This window comes from Poromitra crassiceps, assembly GCF_964638095.1.
Source record: "Poromitra crassiceps genome assembly, chromosome: 23".
Taxonomy (NCBI): domain Eukaryota; kingdom Metazoa; phylum Chordata; class Actinopteri; order Beryciformes; family Melamphaidae; genus Poromitra; species Poromitra crassiceps.
The window spans coordinates 6,335,238-6,361,436 of record NC_139639.1 but is presented as its reverse complement, the minus strand read 5'-3'; the positions used below and the strand labels follow the sequence as shown (position 1 = coordinate 6,361,436).

At 41.4% G+C, this 26,199-nt stretch overlaps 1 protein-coding gene across 1 annotated transcript; it reads left to right on the top strand.

Moving 5' to 3' along the window:
- Positions 1-446: 446 nt before the first annotated feature.
- Positions 447-25,122, top strand: LOC310797394 (uncharacterized protein; the record flags this gene model as incomplete). The annotated part of the gene is made up of 32 exons (XM_083659763.1): positions 447-686; positions 770-872; positions 1,039-1,224; positions 2,030-2,159; positions 2,324-2,379; positions 3,257-3,420; positions 3,680-3,833; positions 4,818-4,963; positions 5,076-5,172; positions 5,262-5,285; positions 6,186-6,344; positions 9,970-10,126; positions 10,236-10,303; positions 10,434-10,615; positions 10,769-10,961; positions 15,839-15,889; positions 15,994-16,151; positions 17,011-17,113; positions 17,285-17,476; positions 18,417-18,546; positions 19,621-19,676; positions 20,155-20,318; positions 20,573-20,726; positions 20,846-21,012; positions 21,117-21,213; positions 21,304-21,327; positions 21,519-21,677; positions 22,406-22,556; positions 22,803-22,870; positions 23,336-23,517; positions 24,440-24,632; positions 24,821-25,122. The coding sequence occupies 32 exons, from the start codon at positions 447-449 to the stop codon at positions 24,865-24,867; spliced, it is 4,155 nt and encodes a 1,384-aa protein (XP_083515889.1). The 3' UTR covers positions 24,868-25,122.
- Between the last annotated feature and the right edge of the window lie 1,077 nt (positions 25,123-26,199).

Here is a 26,199-nt window from a genome sequence, read left to right as displayed (position 1 = left end):
ATCTCACCAGCTTCTGTGGCTCAATGGGAGAAGCACTATCAAATGATGACACACAAAATATGATGATATCAGTAACATTTCCACCCCTGTAATGAAACAGATATGTTCAACGAACAGGAGAAGAATGAGAATCTGGTTGTTTTGTGTTCTCATCAAGGCCCAGTTTCCACTGGAACATGATTCACAATATCAGTTTCTAGTCTCTTTCTTTGCCATCCCATCCCGTGTACCCACACACACACACACACACACACACACACACACACACACACACACACACACACACACACACACACACACACACACCAGGGCGTGCACGCGCATAAGGAAGCACGAAGAAAAGTATGCCATTCTTCAGCCAAGTCAGCCCACTTGGAGTTCTCCATAAAAGATGGATCTGCCTCCCTGACTGTATGCTTTGTGCTTTGCTGTCGTGACCGTCCAACATGAAGCTTCTCCAACCTCTCCTCGCCGTGCTGCTCGGCTGCCTTGGTACAGCCACAGGATTCAATTTCAATTCCTTTCTTTTTGCTACAGGACAGCAGATGGACAACGTGAGATGGTGCGTGACGTCGGACCAAGAAATGGAGAAATGTACCGACCTCAGGGCCCATTCCCCTCCGGTAGTTCCTGTGTTCTCCTGTGTGAAAAAAGCCAACTCTCTAGAATGCATCCAGGCAATTAAGGTGAGAAATGATCGAGAATATTATTCAAATACCCTAAAGATATGTTTGGTGTTCCAGAATGACAAGCTGTCTTTCTCCAACAGGCTGGAGACGCAGATGCCATCACTCTGGATGGAGGAGATGTCTACACGGCTGGACTGAACCCCTACAACCTGCAGCCCATTATTGCTGAGGACTATGGCTCCAGTAGGTTCAGTCATTAGTATCAGCTTTACTGATGCGGTCAAACGCTCTTTGAGGGACAGTCAGTGCTGCTTCCAATAAGACCTTGTTACGATGGAGAGGAACTGTTGCATTTTGCATGAATATTTTAACTATTCTCTCAATGTCCCACCTCTTCTCATGTGACCAGCTTCAGACACCTGCTACTATGCTGTTGCTGTGGTAAAGAAGGGGAGTGGGTTTGGTTTCAACGAGCTCCGTGGGAAGAAATCCTGCCACACCGGGCTGGGCAAGTCCGCAGGCTGGAACATCCCCATAGGAACTCTGGTGTCTATGGGTCAGATTCAGTGGTCAGGCGACACTCCTGTGGAGGAGGGTGAGTTCACTGTGTGGCAAGGCTGGGGCGGAATGGTTGAAATCAATATCACGATGATCGTAAGGATTGTTTTTTCCGATAATAATAATGATAATGATAGATACCAATCATGATATGGCTGATGTGTGAGAAATCACAATCAAATGAATGTTCATCCCATTGAATGGAATGGTAATGTTAGTGTGATGTCAAAAATGTGTTCAAATGATAGAAACTAAACATGCGTCATACCCCAGAAAATACAATGTGCAGTCATAGCAGGGGAATAGAATTGTGTGTCATATACTATATCCCAAATCACCAATCACTCAGGCTTGCGAATTTCCTGAATGGTTTTAAAAACCTTCTGAAAATATTCTTGATGAGCAAACTAGGGTAAATGTGAATCGAGTCCCGCGGTGTTTTATGGTATGTTTGTTTTTAATCTCAAGTTCCTTTTATCCTTTGTCTGATTTGTATTGTTTTATCTGATGCTACTGTGTTATTGTGTGTCATGTTCTTAAGATCAGGGACCATGATGGAAATAAGTGTATCACACTTTTCATGTTATCCCTTGGATGTTTGTCTACATTATCCATAATAAAATTCATTCATTCATTCATTCACCATCTCATGAAGATATGATTCCACTGAAAGACGGATAAACAATCGTATAGAATTATCGCCCAGCCCTACTGTTTAGTACAGTGAACAGCTAAGAAATGACATCTGATATTGCTCTTGGTTGCCAGTTATGTGAGAAATACAAACATTATAATATGTCTTAAGGTCCCTAAAATGTTGGTGTCCCTGTTTGATTTTGCAGCGGTGAGCAACTTCTTCAATGCCAGCTGTGCCCCAGGAGCGATGCAGAGCTCCAACCTGTGTCAACTGTGTAAGAATGACTGCGCCAGATCCGAGGAGGAGTCTTACTACGGCTACGACGGAGCCTTCCTGTCAGTCTGATCATTTGATCCTGCACTTGATTCACCTTTATTACCAACCTCCATCTATTCGATATCCCTCATTTGTGTGTGTATCCCTTTAAGACCGCGAACCGCGTCATACATATATATGAAACAATGTGAACTCCTCAAATGTCTGTGTGTTGCTCTGACAGGTGTCTGCAGGAGGGAGCTGGAGACGTGGCTTTTGTCAAGCATACCACTGTTCCTGGTCAGTGTCACAAGATGATCTACACACATATTATGACATGACTGCATAATTTGAATATTGACTCATACCACAGGTCGTTCCAGCCCATGCATGCTGGTTGGATGTTCCAAATGTGATGTTTATTTGTTGCTAATCAAACTACACGTAACTAATGGAATGCCCATGCTGTGTATCAGGCTGCTCAGCCATTGTTAGCTCGCTCGCTCGTTCACTCACTCACTCGCTCGCTCACTCACTCAACAGGTAGTTCCGACTGCACAATCTGATTGGTCAAGTAAGCTTTCGAACCTGCTTTCGAACCTGCTTCAAATCAGCATAAGGCCCACCTGGAGGAGGGGGAGGGGGGGGGGGGGGTGCATTAATAGTACTCCACCACTGATTAAAAAGAAAAGGGGAAAAAAGCCAACATTCCATTTCCATGGTAACACCGTCATGTTTAGCCTACGGTTACGTGTAGCTACTTTACCGCTAGGTAACCTTACATTCATAATCAGAATTGCAATATATCTGAATTTAAAATAATGATGCTCACTACATTGGCAATCAACATCAAACTATTGTTCTGAATTCTTTAAATAAGAACAACCTCTTCCTGTGTACTATTGCTATAATTGAAATGTTGTATTGACCAAAAAAAAGTTGAGACTCTTAATTATTGTCGGTTAACTAGTTAGGGAAGCAACCTGAGACTGGAAAGTCACTGGCTTGAGTGTGACTGGCTGTATTGGGCAGCTGCCAGGCATGAATATGTGTATCTGTGAAGAAGAGTATTGCTGTGAAAGAGCATCCAACCTCAGTTCAACTTCCATGACATTATCAGTTACATTATCAGTTACATTTATTCAACGTTTACGTTTTGACTGTTACACTTTCACAGATTCAGAGAAGGCCAACTATGAGCTGCTCTGCAAGGATGGCACCAGAGCACCCATCGACAGCTACAAGGCCTGCCACCTGGCCAAGGTGCCAGCCCACGCTGTGGTCAGCCGCAGGGACGCAGACCTGGCCGAGTTAATCTACAACAGCCTCACCGGCGTCACAGTAAGATACAGCTGATCTACACCACCAGCCTCACCGCCATCACAATAAGATCCAGCTGATCCACCCAGATACATAAGGATAATTATTTATACAGCACAAGGAGCAAGTTGTAGACTTGACTGCCAGACACACAGAGTATACCATTTACCAATAATGTTTCATCTCATCGATCTCATGTTCCAAGACATTTCAGACTTTTTCAAATTAAATTCAATGCTCACACCATGATCCAATCTGATCCGTCCTTTGTGTCTTTTAGGGCTTTGACCTGTTCTCCTCTGCTAACTATGCCGGGGCCAAGAACCTGATGTTCAAGGACTCAACAGAGAAGCTGGTCAAGCTGCCCCCAAACACAGACTCCTTCCTGTATTTAGGTGCTGAGTACATGAGCATCATCCGCTCCCTGAAGCAAGGTATGGCTGCACGCGCACAAGCGCTCCTCACACGACACTTAGCCGAAGGCTAAGATTCTCTTAGCCTGGAGCTAAGGGACCTGTTAGCCACGGGCTAAGAAAGCCTTTCACACTTGTACAATGCTGGAACATTCCAAAGTGGGCTCACCCCGACTTCAGCCCAGGGCTAGCTGGCCCTGGGTTAGCCCAGATGTTTCAGGGTTAGCCCAGATGTTTCAGGGTTAACCCTGACTTTTCGTCTAAACACCATTAGCTGTATCTGGCACCATTGGTTCCAATGGCCCTGGGCTCTACTAACCCTGGTCCTAGTAGTACTTCAGTGTGAATCCCATAGCCTTTTAGGCTATGGCTTTTAGGCCTATAGGTTTAGGTTAACCTGGGCTAACAAATGTGTGTGTGTGAAGGGGCTAAGTTAGCTTAGCCCTATTCTTAGCCCAGGGCTAAGATAGGCCCAGTCTAAGAGAATGCACAAGAGGACTGTCAGGGCTCATGCCAGGACTCAATTGCAGGCGGAGGCAAAGATACAGTTGACTGTCACAGAGCAACTTCTGAAGGTGGCAGGCCAACTCTTGGTCTCAGACAAGCAAATGGTCAGAACTTCAGGGTACACGGATTCAAATAGGCAGGCAATTTCAGAATCAGGTACAGAATGATGGCAAAAGTACCAGGTACCAGTACCAGACAGAGTCAGAACCGACTTGAGTTAACAGAATAACCTGGCAGGCAGGATAATGCAGGAACAAACTAGGAGATACTAGGACAATTTGGCAAACTAAAGTAGGAAAGAAACACACAGTTATGAATAATGACACTGCTTTATAGTACTGAGCTAAGGAGTGGCAAGTGGCAGCTGGTGCAGGAAGGCAGGGCTGATTGCAGAGAGAAGGCGGGGGAACCTGGTGGACAAGAGTGGAATGACAGGGCCTGGAACAGATCTATTGTGGAGCAGCCGTCGTCTTATGGTTGTCTCTTTTGACTTTACAGAGCAGGCCTCAGGCGCCGCATCAGGTGCCATTAGATGGTGCGCTGTGGGTCAAGCCGAGACGGCCAAGTGTAACGCATGGATGGCATTTGACAAGATTGAGTGCCAGAATGGCGATTCAGTGGAAGACTGTTTGAGGATGATTCTGGTAAATCAATCTCAGATAGAAAAATATGGGAATCCATTCATTTTTGTCTCTACTTTGTGGAGTAGCCATGTCTGATGATGATCTATCTTGGTGATCCTGCTCCTCTCTTCAGCGTAAAGACGCTGATGCGATGGCTGTGGATGGAGGACAGGTGTACACAGCTGGGAAGTGCGGGCTGGTCCCTGCCATGGCCGAGCAGTACAATGAAGGTATGAGGCTGGTATGAAAACACACAGACACTCTTGGCTTTATTGTACCTCTCCTATATGACCAACATTTTATCCTACCCTCTCCACAGAACTGTGCGGCACGCCTGGAAGTGGTAATTGTATTTTTTATGTATTTGTTGTTGTTGTTGTTGTTGTTGTTGTTGTTATTAGATATACTGAACAAAAATATAAATGCAACACTTTTGTTTTTGCTCCCATTTTTCATGTGTTGGACAAAAACAATCTAAGACTACTACAGTATGCACACAGAAAAGACTTTGTTCACAACTGTGTTGAAATCCGTGTTAGTGAGCACTTCTCCTTCGCCGAAATAATGGTGGTATTCACGACTTGGGACGTGGACATTTTCTGAAAGCTCTGAGTTCACGATATCGTGTAGAAACACATTGGAGTCGGCTTATGTTAGTGAAATGAACATTTAATTCACGGGCAACAGCTCTGCTGGACATTCCTGCAGTCAGCATGCCAACTCACAACTGACACCTGTGTCGCTGTGTTGTGTGATTCTAAAGATGCACATTTTAGAGTGGCCTTTTATTGGGACCAGTCCAAGGCACACCTGTGCTATAATCATGCTGTTTAATCAGCATGATGATATGCCACGCCCACACCTCACCTGTCAGCTGGATGGATTACTAAGTGCTCACTAACACAGATTTGAGAGAGCCCTTTGTGTGCATAGAAGTAGTCTATATATACACACACTGTGTATATAGTATATATATACTGTTTATACTGTATATACAGTATATATTATATACAGTATATACAGTATATATACTGTATATACAGTGTATATATGTATATATATATACAGTATATATATATACTGTATATACAGTGTATATATGTATATATATATACAGTATATATATATATATACTATATATACTGTGTATATATATATATATATATACCGTATATATATATACTGTATATGTATCTTCATGCACCTCCACTCTTCCACCATGTATTTATGTCCACTGGCTCAGCCTCCTCTTACTATGCTGTGGCGGTGGTGAAGAAGGGTTCTGGGCTGACCTGGATGGACCTGCGGGGCAGCAAGTCGTGTCACACCGGCGTCGGCAAAACCTCCGGCTGGAACATCCCCATGGGTCACATCTACAACATGACTCACAACTGTGACTTCAGTAAGTCACATCTACAACATGACTCAGAACTGTGACTTCAGTAAGTCACATCTACAACATGACTCAGAACTGACTTCAGTAAGTCACATCTACAACATGACTCAGAACTGACTTCAGTAAGTCACATCTACAACATGACTCAGAACTGACTTCAGTAAGTCACATCTACAACATGACTCAGAACTGTGACTTCAGTAAGTCACATCTACAACATGACTCACAACTGTGACTTCAGTAAGTCACATCTACAACATGACTCAGAACTGACTTCAGTAAGTCACATCTACAACATGACTCAGAACTGACTTCAGTAAGTCACATATACAACATGACTCAGAACTGACTTCAGTAAGTCACATCTACAACATGACTCAGAACTGTGACTTCAGTAAGTCACATCTACAACATGACTCAGAACTGACTTCAGTAAGTCACATCTACAACATGACTCAGAACTGTGACTTCAGTAAGTCACATCTACAACATGACTCACAACTGTGACTTCAGTAAGTCACATCTACAACATGACTCAGAACTGACTTCAGTAAGTCACATCTACAACATGACTCAGAACTGACTTCAGTAAGTCACATCTACAGCATGACTCAGAACTGTGACTTCAGTAAGTCACATCTACAACATGACTCAGAACTGACTTCAGTAAGTCACATCTACAGCATGACTCAGAACTGTGACTTCAGTAAGTCACATCTAAACATGACTCAGAACTGACTTCAGTAAGTCACATCTACAACATGACTCAGAACTGACTTCAGTAAGTCACATCTACAACATGACTCAGAACTGACTTCAGTAAGTCACATCTACAACATGACTCAGAACTGTGACTTCAGTAAGTCACATCTACAACATGACTCAGAACTGACTTCAGTAAGTCACATCTACAACATGACTCAGAACTGTGACTTCAGTAAGTCACATCTACAACATGACTCAGAACTGACTTCAGTAAGTCACATCTACAACATGACTCAGAACTGTGACTTCAGTAAGTCACATCTACAACATGACTCAGAACTGACTTCAGTAAGTCACATCTACAACATGACTCAGAACTGACTTCAGTAAGTCACATCTACAACATGACTCAGAACTGACTTCAGTAAGTCACATCTACAACATGACTCAGAACTGTGACTTCAGTAAGTCACATCTACAACATGACTCAGAACTGTGACTTCAGTAAGTCACATCTACAGCATGACTCAGAACTGACTTCAGTAAGTCACATCTACAACATGACTCAGAACTGACTTCAGTAAGTCACATCTACAGCATGACTCAGAACTGACTTCAGTAAGTCACATCTACAACATGACTCAGAACTGACTTCAGTAAGTCACATCTACAACATGACTCAGAACTGTGACTTCAGTAAGTCACATCTACAACATGACTCAGAACTGTGACTTCAGTAAGTCACATCTACAGCATGACTCAGAACTGACTTCAGTAAGTCACATCTACAACATGACTCAGAACTGACTTCAGTAAGTCACATCTACAACATGACTCAGAACTGTGACTTCAGTAAGTCACATCTACAACATGACTCAGAACTGTGACTTCAGTAAGTCACATCTACAACATGACTCAGAACTGTGACTTCAGTAAGTCACATCTACAACATGACTCAGAACTGACTTCAGTAAGTCACATCTACAACATGACTCAGAACTGACTTCAGTAAGTCACATCTACAACATGACTCAGAACTGTGACTTCAGTAAGTCACATCTACAACATGACTCAGAACTGACTTCAGTAAGTCACATCTACAACATGACTGAGAACTGACTTCAGTAAGTCACATCTACAACATGACTCACAACTGTGACTTCAGTAAGTCACATATACAACATGACTCAGAACTGTGACTTCAGTAAGTCACATCTACAACATGACTCAGAACTGACTTCAGTAAGTCACATCTACAACATGACTCAGAACTGACTTCAGTAAGTCACATCTACAACATGACTCAGAACTGTGACTTCAGTAAGTCACATCTACAGCATGACTCAGAACTGACTTCAGTAAGTCACATCTACAACATGACTCAGAACTGTGACTTCAGTAAGTCACATCTACAACATGACTCAGAAGTGACTTCAGTAAGTCACATCTACAACATGACTCACAACTGACTTCAGTAAGTCACATCTACAACATGACTCAGAACTGACTTCAGTAAGTCACATCTACAACATGACTCAGAACTGACTTCAGTAAGTCACATCTACAACATGACTCAGAACTGTGACTTCAGTAAGTCACATCTACAACATGACTCACAACTGACTTCAGTAAGTCACATCTACAACATGACTCAGAACTGACTTCAGTAAGTCACATCTACAGCATGACTCAGAACTGACTTCAGTAAGTCACATCTACAACATGACTCAGAACTGTGACTTCAGTAAGTCACATCTACAACATGACTCAGAACTGACTTCAGTAAGTCACATCTACAACATGACTCAGAACTGTGACTTCAGTAAGTCACATCTACAACATGACTCAGAACTGTGACTTCAGTAAGTCACATCTACAACATGACTCAGAACTGTGACTTCAGTAAGTCACATCTACAACATGACTCAGAACTGACTTCAGTAAGTCACATCTACAACATAACTCAGAACTGACTTCAGTAAGTCACATCTACAACATGACTCAGAACTCACTTCAGTAAGTCACATCTACAGCATGACTCAGAACTGACTTCAGTAAGTCACATCTACAACATGACTCACAACTGACTTCAGTAAGTCACATCTACAGCATGACTCAGAACTGACTTCAGTAAGTCACATCTACAACATGACTCACAACTGACTTCAGTAAGTCACATCTACAACATGACTCAGAACTGACTTCAGTAAGTCACATCTACAACATGACTCAGAACTGACTTCAGTAAGTCACATCTACAACATGACTCACAACTGACTTCAGTAAGTCACATCTACAACATGACTCAGAACTGACTTCAGTAAGTCACATCTACAGCATGACTCAGAACTGACTTCAGTAAGTCACATCTACAACATGACTCAGAACTGACTTCAGTAAGTCACATCTACAGCATGACTCAGAACTGACTTCAGTAAGTCACATCTACAACATGACTCAGAACTGTGACTTCAGTAAGTCACATCTACAACATGACTCAGAACTGACTTCAGTAAGTCACATCTACAACATGACTCAGAACTGACTTCAGTAAGTCACATCTACAGCATGACTCAGAACTGACTTCAGTAAGTCACATCTACAACATGACTCAGAACTGTGACTTCAGTAAGTCACATCTACAACATGACTCAGAACTGACTTCAGTAAGTCACATCTACAACATGACTCAGAACTGACTTCAGTAAGTCACATCTACAACATGACTCAGAACTGACTTCAGTAAGTCACATCTACAACATGACTCAGAACTGTGACTTCAGTAAGTCACATCTACAACATGACTCAGAACTGACTTCAGTAAGCAAACCACACCACCACCACCAACATGAAGCTCCTTCTCTTGCTTATCTGTAAGTGTAACACCAATACGCTCCATAGTAACGTGGTGTGCTCCTCTCCTCAGCTCAGTACTTCAGCGAAAGCTGTGCACCTGGAGCAGACCCCACGTCTCCATTGTGTGCTCTCTGTGTTGGCAATGGCAATGATGATGATGATGATGACGACTCCAAGTGCAGAAGAAGTTCTGATGAGCAGTACTACGGCTACGCCGGGGCCTTTAGGTACGGAGCACCAGTGCATTTATTGATAAGCTGCATACAATTTGACCTTAAATTCCATAAATAACTTACAGTATATCTGTTGTGTCTGTTTTGCATACTATCATTATAGATGTCTCGTTGAGGGCGGTGGAGATGTCGCCTTCATCAAACACACAACCGTTGAAGAAAACAGCGATGGTAAGAGACTGCCCTTTGACCTCTGATCATCTCTCCCTGCTCTCACATCTCTTCCATGACAGTATCGTCTGTTATAAAACTACAACGTTCTTCACTCCTCTCTCTTGTGTCCCACCTCTTTTTGTCAAAGGCAATGGTCCAGCATGGGCTGAGGCTGTGAAGTCTGCTGATTATGAGCTGGTCTGCCCTGGGAAGGGTGCTGTCGCAGTCAGCGAGTACGCCTCATGTAACCTCGCCAAAGCACCTGCACATGCAGTGGTGACGCGTCCAGAGACCCGTAGCGAGGTGGTGCGCATTCTCCAAGACCAGCAGGTTGTGAATTAAGTTCAATGTTACTTTTAGGTTGTTTATATTCAATTGAATCAAGTTTATTACAAGTATGATCTAGATAACATAACACTATAGTAGACATGAATCAAATATGAAAATGAGTAACGTTGGCCTATACGTAAATCTTCATTTCAGGCCAGGTTTGGTACCTCTGGCAGTGATCCTGCATTCAACATGTTTGAGTCAGAAGGAGGGAAGAACCTCCTGTTCAAAGACTCCACTAAGTGCCTGGTGGAAGTAGCAGCTGGAACGACCTATGATGGTTTCCTAGGAGCGGAGTACATCGCTGCCATAGACATGCTGAGAGAGTGCGGGGACACTACCTCAGGTTAGCACAGGACAATAAACACACTTCTGATCCTCATAACCTGAAGTGCCCTCACCTCCACACACACACACACCCACAAACACCCACACGCACGCACGCACCAACGCGCACACGCACCCGCGCACGCGCACACGCGCACACACACACACACACACACACACACACACACACACACACACACACACACACACACACACACACACACACATACACACAATATGAATGCATGTGTCTTCTTCATTCTCTAAAGTTTCAATTGTTTTCTTTCCATTAGATCTGGAGAATTCTTGCACTTTCCATTCCTGCCAGCAAAAAAACTAGTGAGGACCTCGGGACATGCAATGCCTCCGTCTGACCACAATGATTCATGCAACCGACCAACGCAGGACCCGAATATGCCTGGCTTTTGATTGTTTTCTAGGAATATGACTTGCTTTTGATTGTGTTCTAGGAATACACAAAACAAAACAAATCATGAATGTATCCACGATATAGAAAAATTGTCATTTCCATCTTAAATTTGTATACACAATGATTGCACTATAATAGCCTCCACAAATTAACTCTTACGTGGCCAATCGTCATCCAAACATTTTTATATCAATCAATCAATAAAGAACAAATATACTACCTTTGTTTATTGAAATAAGATAGGGCCATGTGAATTGCTTTATGTATCCTTCATTTCTACAATATCTGACATTTTGGATGTTCCAAAGGTGCACCATTCATTGGGTGATATAGGCCAGAGGTTCTCAAATGTTTTTCAGCCAAGGAGCCCTTACAAGATAGAAAATATACCGGGGACCCCCTCATTCTGATTTGTGATTTTGGGCTAAGCTTAATTGTTTCCACGGTAACGTGCTTGACTTTTAAATTGATAGTTTTCTTAGATTAGAATGTAATCCATGCACCATTTTAGATTTAAAGCATAACATATTTTCATTGAACCATGAAGCTTTTGCAACACATTTTTTTCCCCCTGAAAACTCTTCGCGGACCCCCTTGCAAAGTGCCACGGACCCCTGGGGGTCCAGGGACCCCTGGGCTGGGGGTCCGGGGACCCCTATTTGAGAACCACTGATATAGGCTATCAGGAATTTGGCAAATATAAGGGAAGAGGCAGAGCAATAGACCCTTTTCACGGGGGCCATTTTGTGTCGAAAAGGCAGAATAAACACAGGTGCAAGCAAAACACTAATGAGGGTTTCCAAATTCCAATCATGGAAGTTTGAAACCCTCATTAGTGTTTTGCTTGCACCTGTGTTTACCCTGCCTTTTTGACACAAAATGGCCCCCATGAGAAGGGTCTATTTAGAGAGAGAGTGGCGCCCAAAATGCATGACTCATTAGCCAATGAACAGCCAGGAAGGGGTCTCGCACTACTTTTGAATGCTAAAATAAAGCTGATAATGTACAATTTGATTAAAAAAAAATCCCTTTCAAAGTACAACACAAACTGTCTATTTTGCTGCAACTCGACAGTGCTGCTTAATCCAGGACCTTACTTCCTGGAACTCTTGAGAGTAAAAAACTGGTCCATTGGAGTGAATGGAGATGTCACGACCAGAAGCGTCATGCCCATTGAAACTGAGGGGGCAGTTGCCACCTCAGATTTTTTGAAAAAAAGAAAAGAAGGGAGAAGTAAAATTCATGCTGTTACTCAGTTTTTTATGAATACTGAATCATTACTTAATTATTACCTGTCTATTAGTTAGTCTTTTTGTGTACCCTATTGTAAAGTGGTGCATCATACTCAGTAGTTTATGAGTACTGAATCATTACCTGTCCATTTGTTACTCTTTTTGTGTACCCTAATATAAAGTGAAAGATATCTGTATCAAATAAACACTCACTCCAGGTGAGATTTGAACCCTGAACCCCAAGATTGATAAATTGTATCTGAGCTAACCAGCCTGTTAGCAGGTAGAGCCATACTAGGGATATGTAGAGCTGGAGAATAAGTATTATGTTCTATCCACATACTACTTTCTGTTCAAGTACTTATAGTTTCTAAGATATATTCCACCCAAATATTTCATCCAAATACTACTTCATGTCCAAGTACTTAGGTATGTTTCAGCCAAATACTACTTATGTCTAAGTACTTGTGTTTTAAAGCACAGAATATACTTTCAAAACTATAAGTACTTGGACAGAAAGTAGTATTTGGGTGGACTATACCTTCAAAACTATAATACTTGGTCTCCGGCTCTACATAGTCATAGTATGGCTAGTACACATGTACTTAGACATAAGTAGTATTTGGCTGAAACATACCTAAGTACTAACATACCTAAGTATTTGGACATGAAGTAGTATGTGGATTGAACATAATACTTATTCTCTGGCTCTACAATCCCTAGTATGGCTCTACCAACTAACATGCTGTTTAGTTCAGATGGTAGAGAACCAGACTTACAATGTAACAATCTTGGCTGAAGGCTGAAGGTTCAAATCTCACCTGGAGCGAGTGTTTATTTGATAAGGATATCTTTCACTTTATATTAGGGTACACAAAAAGAGTAACAAATGGACAGGTAATGATTCAGTATTCATAAACTACTGGGTATGATGCACCACTTTACAATAGGGTACACAAAAAGACTAACTAATAGACAAGTAATAATTAAGTATTCATAAACTACTGAGTATGATGCACCACTTTACAATAGGGTACACAAAAAGAGTAACTAATGGACAGGTAATAATTAAGTAATGAGTAACTAACAATTAACTATATACTCACAAACTGACCATTGACTAACCATTAACTAATGAGTAATTACTCTACTAAGGAACTAACAACTAATCATGAACTAATGATTAACTACTATAGTCACAATGTGACCTTAACTAATGATTAACTAATATATTCACGAACTGACATTTATTAATCATTAACGAACGATTAACTACTCTACTCATGGAACTGACTGACTAATCAGTAACTAATGATTAATTACTATTCGCAAGCTGATATTTAGTAATCATTAAGTAATGATTAACTACTCTACTCAGGAACTTAGATACTAATCATTAACTAATGACTACCTACTCATTAACTATGATTAACTAGTGATTGACTAATGACAAATTATTCCTTAGCTACTCATAAACTAACTATTAGTTAATGATTAGTTTACTAGTAACTACTACAGTATTTGTGTACGTTATTGTAAAGTGTTACCGGATAGGGTAACTATCTCAAAGTTTCCTGCTACAGATATGACACGTATATTGCTTCACGGATTTTAACACACACAAGGCAAGGCATTTCGGGAGTATCATGTGATATGCTGTCACCAGACATGTGGTGTGGTTGGCTTTCAAAATATGACATCAGTCATATTGGGAAATATCTAAACTCCATATTCTGATGGTATCAAAGTGGTCCCAATCCAGACTTAAGATATGCTCCGGACATGAGTCATAAACCGTGAGTATCGACAGTCAATTTGATCAGATTTGAATCATATCTTTGAATGTCCGACATAAGGATATTAATACTATCTCAAAGTTTCCTGCTACAGATATGACACGTATATTGCTTCACGGATTTTAACACACCCAGGGCGAGGCATTTCGGGAGTATCATGTGATATGCTGTCACCAGACATGTGGTGTGTTTGGCTTTCAAAATATGACATCAGTCATATCGAGAAAATATCTAAACTCCATATTCTGGTGGTATCAAAGTGGTCCCATTCCGCAGTTAAGATATGCTCCGGACATGAGTCATAAACCATGAGTATCGACAGTCAATTTGATCAGATTTGCATCATATCTTTGAATGTCTGACATAAGGATATTAATACTATCTCAAAGTTTCCTGCTACAGATATGACACGGATATTGCTTCCCGGATTTTAACACACCCAGGGCGAGGCATTTCGGTAGTATCCTGTCATATGCTGTCTGTCACCAGACATGTGGTGTGGTTGGCTTTCAAAATTATGACATCAGTCATATCGGGAAAATATCTAAACTCCATTTTCTGATGGTATCAGAGTGGTCGTGATCGGAGAATATCCAACCCGGATTTCCTCATATATGGGTCATAATTTGAAATATCCTGGCAAGACTAACTCCGGATTCTGGGGTATTTTGCGCAGTGTTTGGTCGCTGCCGAATGTTTATCTCTAAATAAATATACAGTATTTACCCTAATGAGAAAAGGAGCAAAACATTGATGGTTAAAACCGAATTATGATATCACAACACTCTAATCCCAATGATAATTTAAAACGAGATCTTCCTCTAAATCTGGCTTCAAATGGCCAACATTTTAGAAATGGCTTTTTTTGGTTTGCATGACGCCCCTGGTCGCGACTCTGCTATATACACGGCTCTGGGAAGAGCTAAGTGTTGTTTAGACATAAACATGTACTTTAGCTCTTGTGTTGAGCAATGTTGACTCTGCAAACACGCTCTCATGTCGGTCACACTCTGGCTTGTCTAAAGAAAAATGCCTTAGAAATCAGATTTCTCTGGGGGGGTCAATCACCTTAGAGAGAGAGAGAGAGGTGCAATTGATTCTTTTGTCCATTATGATGAAATATCAGAAATTTCAGTTCCCTCTCTCACTCTCTTGTCCCTTTAGCCAGTAGGCTACACCCCAGGCACACACCCCCACACACACACACACACACACACACACACACACACACACACACACACACACACACACACACACACACACACACACACACACACACACACACACACACACACACACACACACACACACACACACACACACACACACACACACACACACAAACTGGACCCATCCCCCTTCCCGACCAAGTCAGCCCACTTAGAGGTTTTGTATAAAAGCCGCCTCTGCCTCCCTGTCAGTCTCCCTGGCTGCTGCTGACCATCCAACATGAAGCTTCTCCTCCTTTTGACGCTGTTTGGCTCCCTTGGTAAAGATCTTTCACTTTGCATTTTGCACAGTATGTCCTCATCACTAGCGGACAGGGTGGGATTCTGTACGAAAATAATTGTTTGCGCCAAATGTCATCTTCAGCAGCAACAGGGTCTGCGGCTCCAGCTGCTGCTGGCAGCGTGAAGTGGTGCGTGAAGTCGGTCCAAGAGATGAAAAAATGTACCGACCTCATGGCCAAAGCCCCTGTGTTCACCTGTGTGAAGAGAGCCAACTCTCTAGAATGCATCCAGGCAATTAAGGTGAGAAAGTATCCGGCATATTATCCATAATATAATGTTCTATTATGTAATTATCCAGCATATTATCCATAACAATGTTCTATTAAGTCATAATTGTGTAATAGGCTAATAGGCTAGTATTGTCTTGTCCATCTTCTTTTTTTTTATGCGCTCAATAGCTACCCAATACATTTTTTTTAACATGCTTAATGTGCCTCTAGTCTTTCTTCAGTTTGGATTGTTTTCTAGCAATACACAAAACACAAATCATGAATGTATCCACAATATAGCCTAGATTCTAGGCTATATTGACCATTTTCTAGGCCCTAGAAAATGGTCATTTCCATCTTGTTTGATTACACTGCCTGGTCTACTGCTAATATCTTCTACAAATTAACTCTTAAGTGACCAATCATCAACACTTTTGTCAAATGAATGAAGGATCTTTTCCATGTAATATTCAGGTTCCAGGGCCAGATTGTTATGGTTTCTTATAGGCTATAATAGTGGGATGTCTCAACCACACTGACAGGGCCTGGGATGTTGTTCTAATCTTGTCAATATCATCGTTTAAAACAAATGAGCACACTTTGCAAGACTTTTAGCAAGGCACCTGGACCTTACTGACGCCCACTCCACCTGCCACTTCTTCTTAGCCATAGCCGTTGTCCTGCAAACTGTCAGGAACAAACTAATCAATTATTAGTCAGTTGCATCGACGGAGCAAATGTTTTCATTGGCTATCTGATTTGTGACAAAACATGATGTAGCCTATGTATATAGACCTACAGTACATTGCCTATTTGACTGTTGGAGTGATACTTCATCATGGCACTATCATGTTTGGGGTGAAGGAATTGCAGCTCTCTTACTCCAACAGGCTGGAGACGCAGATGCCATCACTGTGGATGGAGGAGATGTCTACACGGCTGGACTGAACCCCTACGACCTGCAGCCCATTATTGCTGAGGACTATGGCTCCAGTAGGTTCAGTCATTAGTATCAGCTTTACTGATGCGGTCAAACGCTCTTTGAGGGACAGTCAGTGCTGCTTCCAATAAGACCTTGTTTACGATGGAGAGGAACTGTTGCATTTTGCATGAACAACATTTTTAACTATTCTTTCACTGTCCCACCTCTTCTCATGTGACCAGCTTCAGACACCTGCTACTATGCTGTTGCTGTGGTAAAGAAGGGGACTACGTTTGGTTTCAAAGAGCTCCGTGGGAAGAAATCCTGCCACACCGGGCTGGGCAAGTCCGCAGGCTGGAACATCCCTATAGGAACTCTGGTGTCTATGGGTCAGATTCAGTGGTCAGGCGTTGAAGACAAACCTCTGGAGGAGGGTGAGCTAACTTGTCTAGCTTGGGCTGGACGATGTGGTTGAAATCAATATCACAATAATAATTACATATCACAATATGGCTCATGTATGACAAAATCACATTCAATTAAAGCTGCAAGGAGCATTGATCAGGCCCTCGCACCTCCGTGCATGGGGCGTTACTTTTCATTTCCTGTGTCCACTATGCGGCGCTAGAGAAGACTATATGTTATATTAAGATTATATGTCATGTTGCTGTATATCATGTATAGATGACACTATATAAACTTCATGTTAAATCGCGATTTTTGTCACATAAGGCTGAGTTCCTGTTGCCAGTAGGTGGTGCTATGACTATGACTCAATATTGGCATGTGGGTGTAAAGAAAATAGAAGAAGCAAATACAAAACGGCAATGACAAAAGTAGTAACAAGTAGTAATTTAAGGCCCACTTCTGATTGTTAAAACAGTTCGAGTACCACCTTCCCAGATAAATGGAAGAGAGAGGAAAAAAGTCAATGAAATTATGCATTTTAATATGAAGTTTTTGATCTATGTAATTCTTGTGGACATTTAGATGTAAAAATAAATAAATAACTGTAATCACACTTTCCCCCCCATATATTTGGCAATACCACTGCCTCTGTGGCCCACTACACGGTGCTCCGAGGCCCACCAGTGGGCCACGACCCAGTGGTTGAGAATAGCTGGGCTAACACACAGACATACAAGACAGTCAAAAGAAAGTGCAGTAATAGCAGAGGAATATAGTAGTGTCATCACCATGTCACTGAAAGATGACAATATGGAATACTGTGTAGCTAGTGCTCCAAGCAAAGAAATGTCATCTGATATTGGTCTTGGTTGCCAGTTGTGTGTGAGAATTACAAATGTAATGTATGTCCTAAGAACCCTAAAATAACACCTGATAATTTCCCCCTTTTTCTTTATTTTTTTTTAGCTGTGAGCGAATTCTTCTTGGCCAGCTGTGCCCCGGGAGCAACACAGGGTTCCAAACTATGTCAGCTGTGCAAGAATGACTGTGCCAAATCCCAGAGTGAGCCTTACTATGACTATGGAGGAGCCTTCCTGTGAGTTTCAGTCTTTTAGCCCACCATAATCTCAGCATACTATAAAGTATATTGCCATAATCTCTGCATACTATAAAGTATATTGCCATAATCTCAGCATACTATAAAGCATATTGCCATAATCTCTGCATATACTATAAAGTATATTGCCATAATCTCAGCATACTATAAAGCATATTGCCATAATCTCTGCATACTATAAAGTATATTGCCATAATCTCAGCATACTATAAAGCATATTGCCATAATCTCTGCATACTATAAAGTATATTGCCATAATCTCATCATACTATAAAGTATATTGCCATAATCTCTGCATACTATAAAGTATATTGCCATAATATCTGCATACTATAAGTATATTGCCATAATCTCTGCATACTATAAAGTATATTGCCATAATCTCTGCATACTATAAAGTATATTGCCATAATCTCAGCATACTATAAAGCATATTGCCATAATCTCTGCATATACTATAAAGTATATTGCCTAATCTCTGCATACTATAAAGTATATTGCCATAATCTCTGCATACTATAAAGTATATTGCCATAGTCTCTGCATACTATAAAGTATATTGCCATAATCTCTGCATACTATAATGTATATTGCCATAATCTCTGCATACTATAAAGTATATTGCCATAATCTCTGCATAGTATAAAGTATATTGCCATAATCTCATCATACTATAAGTATATTGCCATAATCTCTGCATACTATAAAGTATATTGCCATAATCTCGGCATACTATAAAGTATATCGCCATAATATCATCATACTATAAAGTATATTGCCATAATCTCTGCATACTATAAAGTATATTGCCATAATCTCATCATACTATAAGTATATTGCCATAATCTCTGCATACTATAAAGTATATTGCCATAATCTCTGCATACTATAAAGTATATTGCCATAATCTCTGCATACTATAAAGTATATTGCTGCTAAAATAATAATAATAATAATAGTATTAATAGTAATAATAATAATAATAATAATAATAATAATAATAATAATAATAACCTCCTCAAATGTTGATGCATCTGTGTGTTGCTCTGACAGGTGTCTGAAGGAGGGAGCTGGAGAAGTGGCTTTTGTCAAGCACCTCACTGTTCCTGGTCAGTACCAACAGGATGACTGCAGATATAATATTGACTCATACCTTTGATTTTAAAAAATATATACGTTTAGCGTCTTCCTGTATTGGGTCAGCTGTAAACTAGTTAAAGAAGCAAGCTTGTCACTGGTTGGAGTTTGACTGTTTGTATGGGGCAGCTGCCAGGCATGTACTGTATGTGCAACTGTGAAGAAGATTATTGCTGTGAAAGAGCAACCAACCTCAGTCTCATTTCTATGCAACAGGATTAGGGCCACATGCTCTGAGATTAATCTCTCTTATTCTGAAAAGTAAGTCAGAGAGCTGATAATAAGGTTAGTTGAGTTTGAAGTTACACTTTCCCCCAATTGTACTTGGCCAATTTCCCCGTGCTGCCTGGGTTGTTGCTTCACCCTCTCTGCTAGAGGTTACACTTCTGAAATTAAACAGAGAATTCTGACTCTAATTTGTTGTAAGTTTTGACTGTTACACTTTCACAGATTCAGAGAAGGCCAACTATGAGCTGCTCTGCAAGGATGGCACCAGAGCACCCATCGACAGCTACAAGGCCTGCCACCTGGCCAAGGTGCCAGCCCACGCTGTGGTCAGCCGCAAGGACGCAGACCTGGCCGAGTTAATCTACAACAGCCTCACTGGCGTCACAGTAAGATACAGCTGATCTACAATACCAGCCTCACCGCCATCACAATAAGATCCAGCTGATCCACCCAGATACATGAGGATAAATATTTATACAGCACAAGGAGCAAGTTGTAGACTTGACTGCCAGACACACAGAGTATACCATTTACCAATAATGTTTCATCTCATCGATCTCATGTTTCAAGCACTTTTCAGACTTTTTTTTAATTAATTTCAATGCTCACACCATGATCCAACGTCTTCCGTGTCTTTTAGGGCTTTGACCTGTTCTCCTCTGCTAGCTATCCCGGGCAAAAGAACCTGATGTTCAAGGACTCAACAGAGAAGCTGGTCAAGCTGCCCCCAAACACAGACTCCTTCCTGTATTTAGGTGCTGAATACATGAGCATCATTGGCTCCCTGAAGAAAGGTATGGCACCCCCCCCCCCCCCCCCCCCCCATGCTCGTACGCACACACGCACAGACACACACACACACACACTGTCTAGCAGCCACTGTCTTACGGTTGTCTCCTTTGACTTGACTTAGAGCCAACATCAACTCCATCAACTGCCATTAAGTGGTGCGCTGTGGGCCGTGCTGAGACAGTAAAGTGCGACGAGTGGAGCATCAACACCGTGGAGGACGACGGCGTCACCACCAAGATCGCATGCCAGAATGCCCCTTCAGTGGAAGAATGCTTGAAGAAGATTATGGTAACACAATCTCTGATAGGAATATGGGAATCCGTAGCTTGGATCCTTCGCTCTATTTAATGCAGTAGCTGATGATCTGTGGTCTTCGTTCTCCTGCTCCTAAGCGGAAAGAGGCTGATGCGATGGCTGTGGATGGAGGACAGGTGTATACAGCTGGGAAGTGTGGTCTGGTTCCTGCCATGGTGGAGCAGTATAATGCAGGTTTGAGGCGTTTATGGCATGCAAACAGATTTGATAGATATTGTACCTGTTCTAAATTATGACCAATATTTTCTTCTACGCTCTCCACAGACCTGTGCAGCACCTCTGGAATTGGTAAATACCTTCCTCTGTTTGTATTTTAAAATACCTTTTCTAATATTAACTAACTTTTATAATGTAGAATGTATATATATATATATACCGGTATATATATATATATATATAGTATATATATACTGTATATATAATGTAGAATGTATAACAATAATTTTTTTCCATGCACTTCCACTCTTCCACTGGCTCAGCCTCCTCTTACTATGCTGTGGCGGTGGTGAAGAAGGGTACTGTGGCGAGCTGGGATGCCCTGCAGGGCAAGATGTCTTGTCACACCGGCGTAGGCAGAACCGCCGGCTGGAACATCCCCATGGGTCTGATTCACAAAAAGACTCAGAACTGCGACTTCAGTAAGTAACTGTACCACACCGTGAGTATTCAAGGATCAGGCTGGTGGGTTTTTTAAGACATTTCTTACTGTCAACAAATCCTATGAAAATCACAAAATCAGCTATAAATCTCATCCATGTAGCAGCAGATGTGCAATAAAGCCACGTCCCAGTAGCCATAGAACTCTATTGTATATTTAAAAAATACATACAAATAAATACACATTTTAATTCAAAAACCATGCCGTTGCTCTGGGCAACATATTCATCACAATGCACCGGGCCAACTTTTTCCATTTTCCATCTCAGGAAATAGTTCCGTAGCACTGAAAATAGTCCCCAGTCTGTACGTCGCTTTGGAGAAAGGCGTCTGCTAAATGAAATAAAGTAAAGTAAAGTCAATGTAAACGATGTCTTTGTGAGCTGTATTTAAAGGTGTTTAGCTGACAGAAGAGCCAAGACTTCAGGTTTTGAAGGAGAAAGGGCATGTGGGAAGTGGTGTTAATGGGAGGATGAAAACACCAGACGTATCCTTTAACATTAACCCATTGATACCTGATGCAGCATTTGCGTGTATATCCCTCATTTGTGTGTGTATCCCTTTAAGACCGCGGTCTTAAAGGGATACACACACAAATGCTGCATCAGGTATCAATGGGTCAACGTTAAAGGACATGGGTTAAGCTCCTTGTCTTGCACATCTGTAAGTGTAACACCAATACACTGACTTTGTCCCCTTCTCTCCTCAGCTCAGTACTTCAGTGAAGGCTGCGCCCCCGGATCAAACGCCACCTCCAAGTTCTGTGCTCGCTGTATCGGCAGTGGCAAAGCTGTGGGAGATGAATTCAAGTGCAAAGCAAGCGCTGAAGAGCAGTACTATGGCTATGCTGGGGCCCTTAGGTAGGGGGCGCCTTTTTTCTTTCTTTTTTTTAAAATGTGAAATACGCTTCCAAGCCCACTAACCCATTGATACCTGATGCAGCATTTGCGTGTATATCCCTCATTTGTGTGTGTATCCCTTTAAGACCGCAAACCGCATCACGCGGTCTTTTAAAGGGATACACACACAAATGCTGCATCAGGTATGAATGGGCTAATGGCCACTCCTTCACAATCGTGTATTTGTTGTGAATACTATCATTATAGATGTCTCGTCCAGGGAGGTGGAGATGTCGCCTTCATCAAACACACAACCTTTGGAGACAACAGTGATGGTAAGAGACTGCCATTGAGCTCTATGCATCTCCCTCTCATGGGGGCGGATTAACCATATGGGCAACTGCTCAGGTTCACCAAGACTCCAGGTTCACCAACTCCTTGATGACGCTGGCATCCGCGGTCCACATTGCTTTATTTCATAGGCTCTAGCGAGCTAATTTTCAAAGCTAGAATGAAGATCCGTATATCATATGAAACTAGAAGAGCTAAGGCATCCATTGGTACCAACCATCTCATGCTAGTTTGTTGGCAAGGGGGCTAAATACCGCTCTGAATTTAGGCAACATTTTTGCGAGGGAAAAATTGCCATTACCACTTAAGAGTTGCCGCCCAGGGGCACCATGGAGTCTTAATCCGCCCATGCTCCCTGCTCTCACATCTCTTCCATGACAGTATCGTCTGTTATAAAACTACAACATTCTTCACTCCTCTCTCTTGTGTCCCACCTGTTTTTGTCAAAGGCAATGGTCCAGCATGGGCTCAGGCTGTGAAGTCTGCTGATTATGAGCTGGTCTGCCCTGGGAAGGCTCCTGTCGCAGTCAGCGAGTACGTCTCGTGTCACCTCGCCAAAGTGCCTGCACATGCAGTGGTGACGCGTCCAGAGACCCACGGCGAGGTGGTGCGCATTCTCCAGGACCAGCAGGTTGGGAACTAACTTCAATGTTACTTTTAGGTCATTTATATTCAATTGAATCAAGTTTATTACAAGTATGATCTAGACCAGCGTTTCTCAACTGGTGGGTCGCGACCCAAAGGTGGGTCGCGGGGCCGTTTTGATTGGGTCGCGGACATTGGACATTTTTTTCATATTTAATTTGAGTTAAATTCAGATTATTGAAACTGGATTAGCCTGACCAGTTTTACTTGTTTAACAATCTGAAGCATATGCTCTGCCTGTAATTCAAGAGAAGTCTGCCTTTTCATTTCATATTTAATTTTAGTTCAATTCAGATGATTGAAACTGGATTAGCATGGCCCCAGTTTAATTAAAATGTATGACCAGTTTAACTAAAAAGCATATGTGATTCCTTTTTATTTCATATTAGTTAAATTCAGACTATTGAAACTGGATTAGCATGACCAGGTTAACTTGTTTTATTATTATTATCATTATTATTAACTTGTTTAAAAACATATAGGCATGTAATTCAAGATAAGTCTGCCTTTTATTTCATATTTCATACAGTTCAAATAAGACTTTCTGAGCATGACCAGTTTGACTTGTTTAAATTTAAAAACATATAGGCCTGTAATTCAAGTCTGCCTTATTTCAATTGGTTTTTAGCCCTAGTTGCACTTCTGTTGCACTTTTTTGTTCATTTGAGGTTTATAACAGTGCATGAAGGCATTGTGTATTAAATTAATGCGCTATTTTTTGTGCAATAAATTTGAGTGGTTTAAAAAAAAATCTGAAATTTGGGTCGCGACTTCATGACAAGGAAAATAGTGGGTCCTGAGGCTACACCAGTTGAGAACCACTGATCTAGACAACATAACACTATGGTAGACATGAATCAAATATGCAAATGAGTAACGTTGGCCTACACGTAAATCTTCATTTTCAGGCCAAGTTTGGTGCCTCTGGCAGTGATCCTGGATTCAAAATGTTTGAGTCAGTAGATGGGAAGAACCTCCTCTTCAAAGACTCCACTAAGTGCCTCCAGGATGTAGCAGTTGGAACGGCCTATACCACTTTCCTGGGCCCGGAGTACATGACTGCCATGAACTCGCTCAGGGAGTGCGGTACCACTGCTTCAGGTCTGTATGCTGCGGATAACGAGATGAACAAGATGAACAAACACATTTTTGCATCGATAACCTTGAAAGCTCAACCTTCTTTCTTTCATGCACCACACACACACACACGCACGCACACATGCGCGCACACACACACACACACACACACACTTCTAAAGTTAAAATTATGTTCTTTCCCTTTCCATTAGATCTGGAGAAATCTTGCACTTTCCATTCCTGCCAGCAAAAAAACTAGTGAGGACCTCGGGACATGCAATGCCTCCGTCTGACCACAATGATTCATGCAACCGGCCTACACTGGACCTGAAAATGACTTTGTGTATTTTGCTTTTGATTGTTTTCTAGAGACACACACTATACAAAAACAAAAATCACAATGTAATATACAAAACTGTCACTTCCACCTTTTTTTATATACACATTGCACTATAACAACCTCTACAAATGAACTCAAAGTGACCATGTCGCTACTTTACATGTTGTTACTGCATAATGTTACACAACCTAAAATAATGCCAATGTCAATGGATCAACAGTGTTTTGTCAATACTTTGCTTCACTTTTCTCCAATAAAGAATAATCTTTTTCATGTAACATTCTTGTCACAGAAAGATTGTGTTATGTTTGGTGTAAAACCAACACGGCCTGGGATGTTGTTGTTATTGTAGTGATGGAAACGCCCTTTAAAATAGTCTTGATAAACATGCATATTGCTAATAATATCTTTATTGAAAGTGTGTATGTATTAAAAATGATCAAAATTGCATCCAGTGCCATAAACAGTCATGCTAACAAACAACCCCCGACTCTGGAATGAAAATGCCCTGGCATGAATCTGTCTACTTTCAGGTTTATTTTCACAAGTAATAATAATGTTTACAAATTGATTTACAACGCATAAAACAAGGGACAGTAAATACATAAAAGCTTAGATAAAGAAAAATTTGAAAACACAAATATAAAGAGGTTAAAAGAAGCACATGCATTTAGTATAATCCAGGGGGTTTCAAAGTCAGACTGTGGCTCACTTGCTCTTATGAGATCACTGATGATGTCACAACTTTGCATCACTAATGACATCACAAGTGCTCTTATGACATCACTGATGATGTCACAATGTCTATTACATCATCAGTGGTGTCACAATCACAATAGAGACACTGCGGAGCGTGTCATCATTCAGAAACCACGCCCAAAAACACAAGCCTCTCCTCGTTGACCTCAATGTAAAAGAGCACTACCAAAATAAATGATAGAAAAATAACAGAATCAATCTCGTTTATTAATGACCACAAAACACCATGACATGACAATATATTACAACTCGGCCGGTCACACAATGCGCAAGATACATCGGAAATATGACTTTGACCCATCTAAAATCATGTGACTCATGACCCGTTGCTAATTTAGTCTTCCGGCTGTTGTAGTGGAGCACAGCATCATTGTAGGCTACTTGGCTCTGGGCTGTAGTGACATGAGTCACATGATTTTAGATGGGTCAAAGTCATATTTCCAGTGTATCTTGCCCATTCTATGGCCAGACGACTTGTAATATATTGCCATG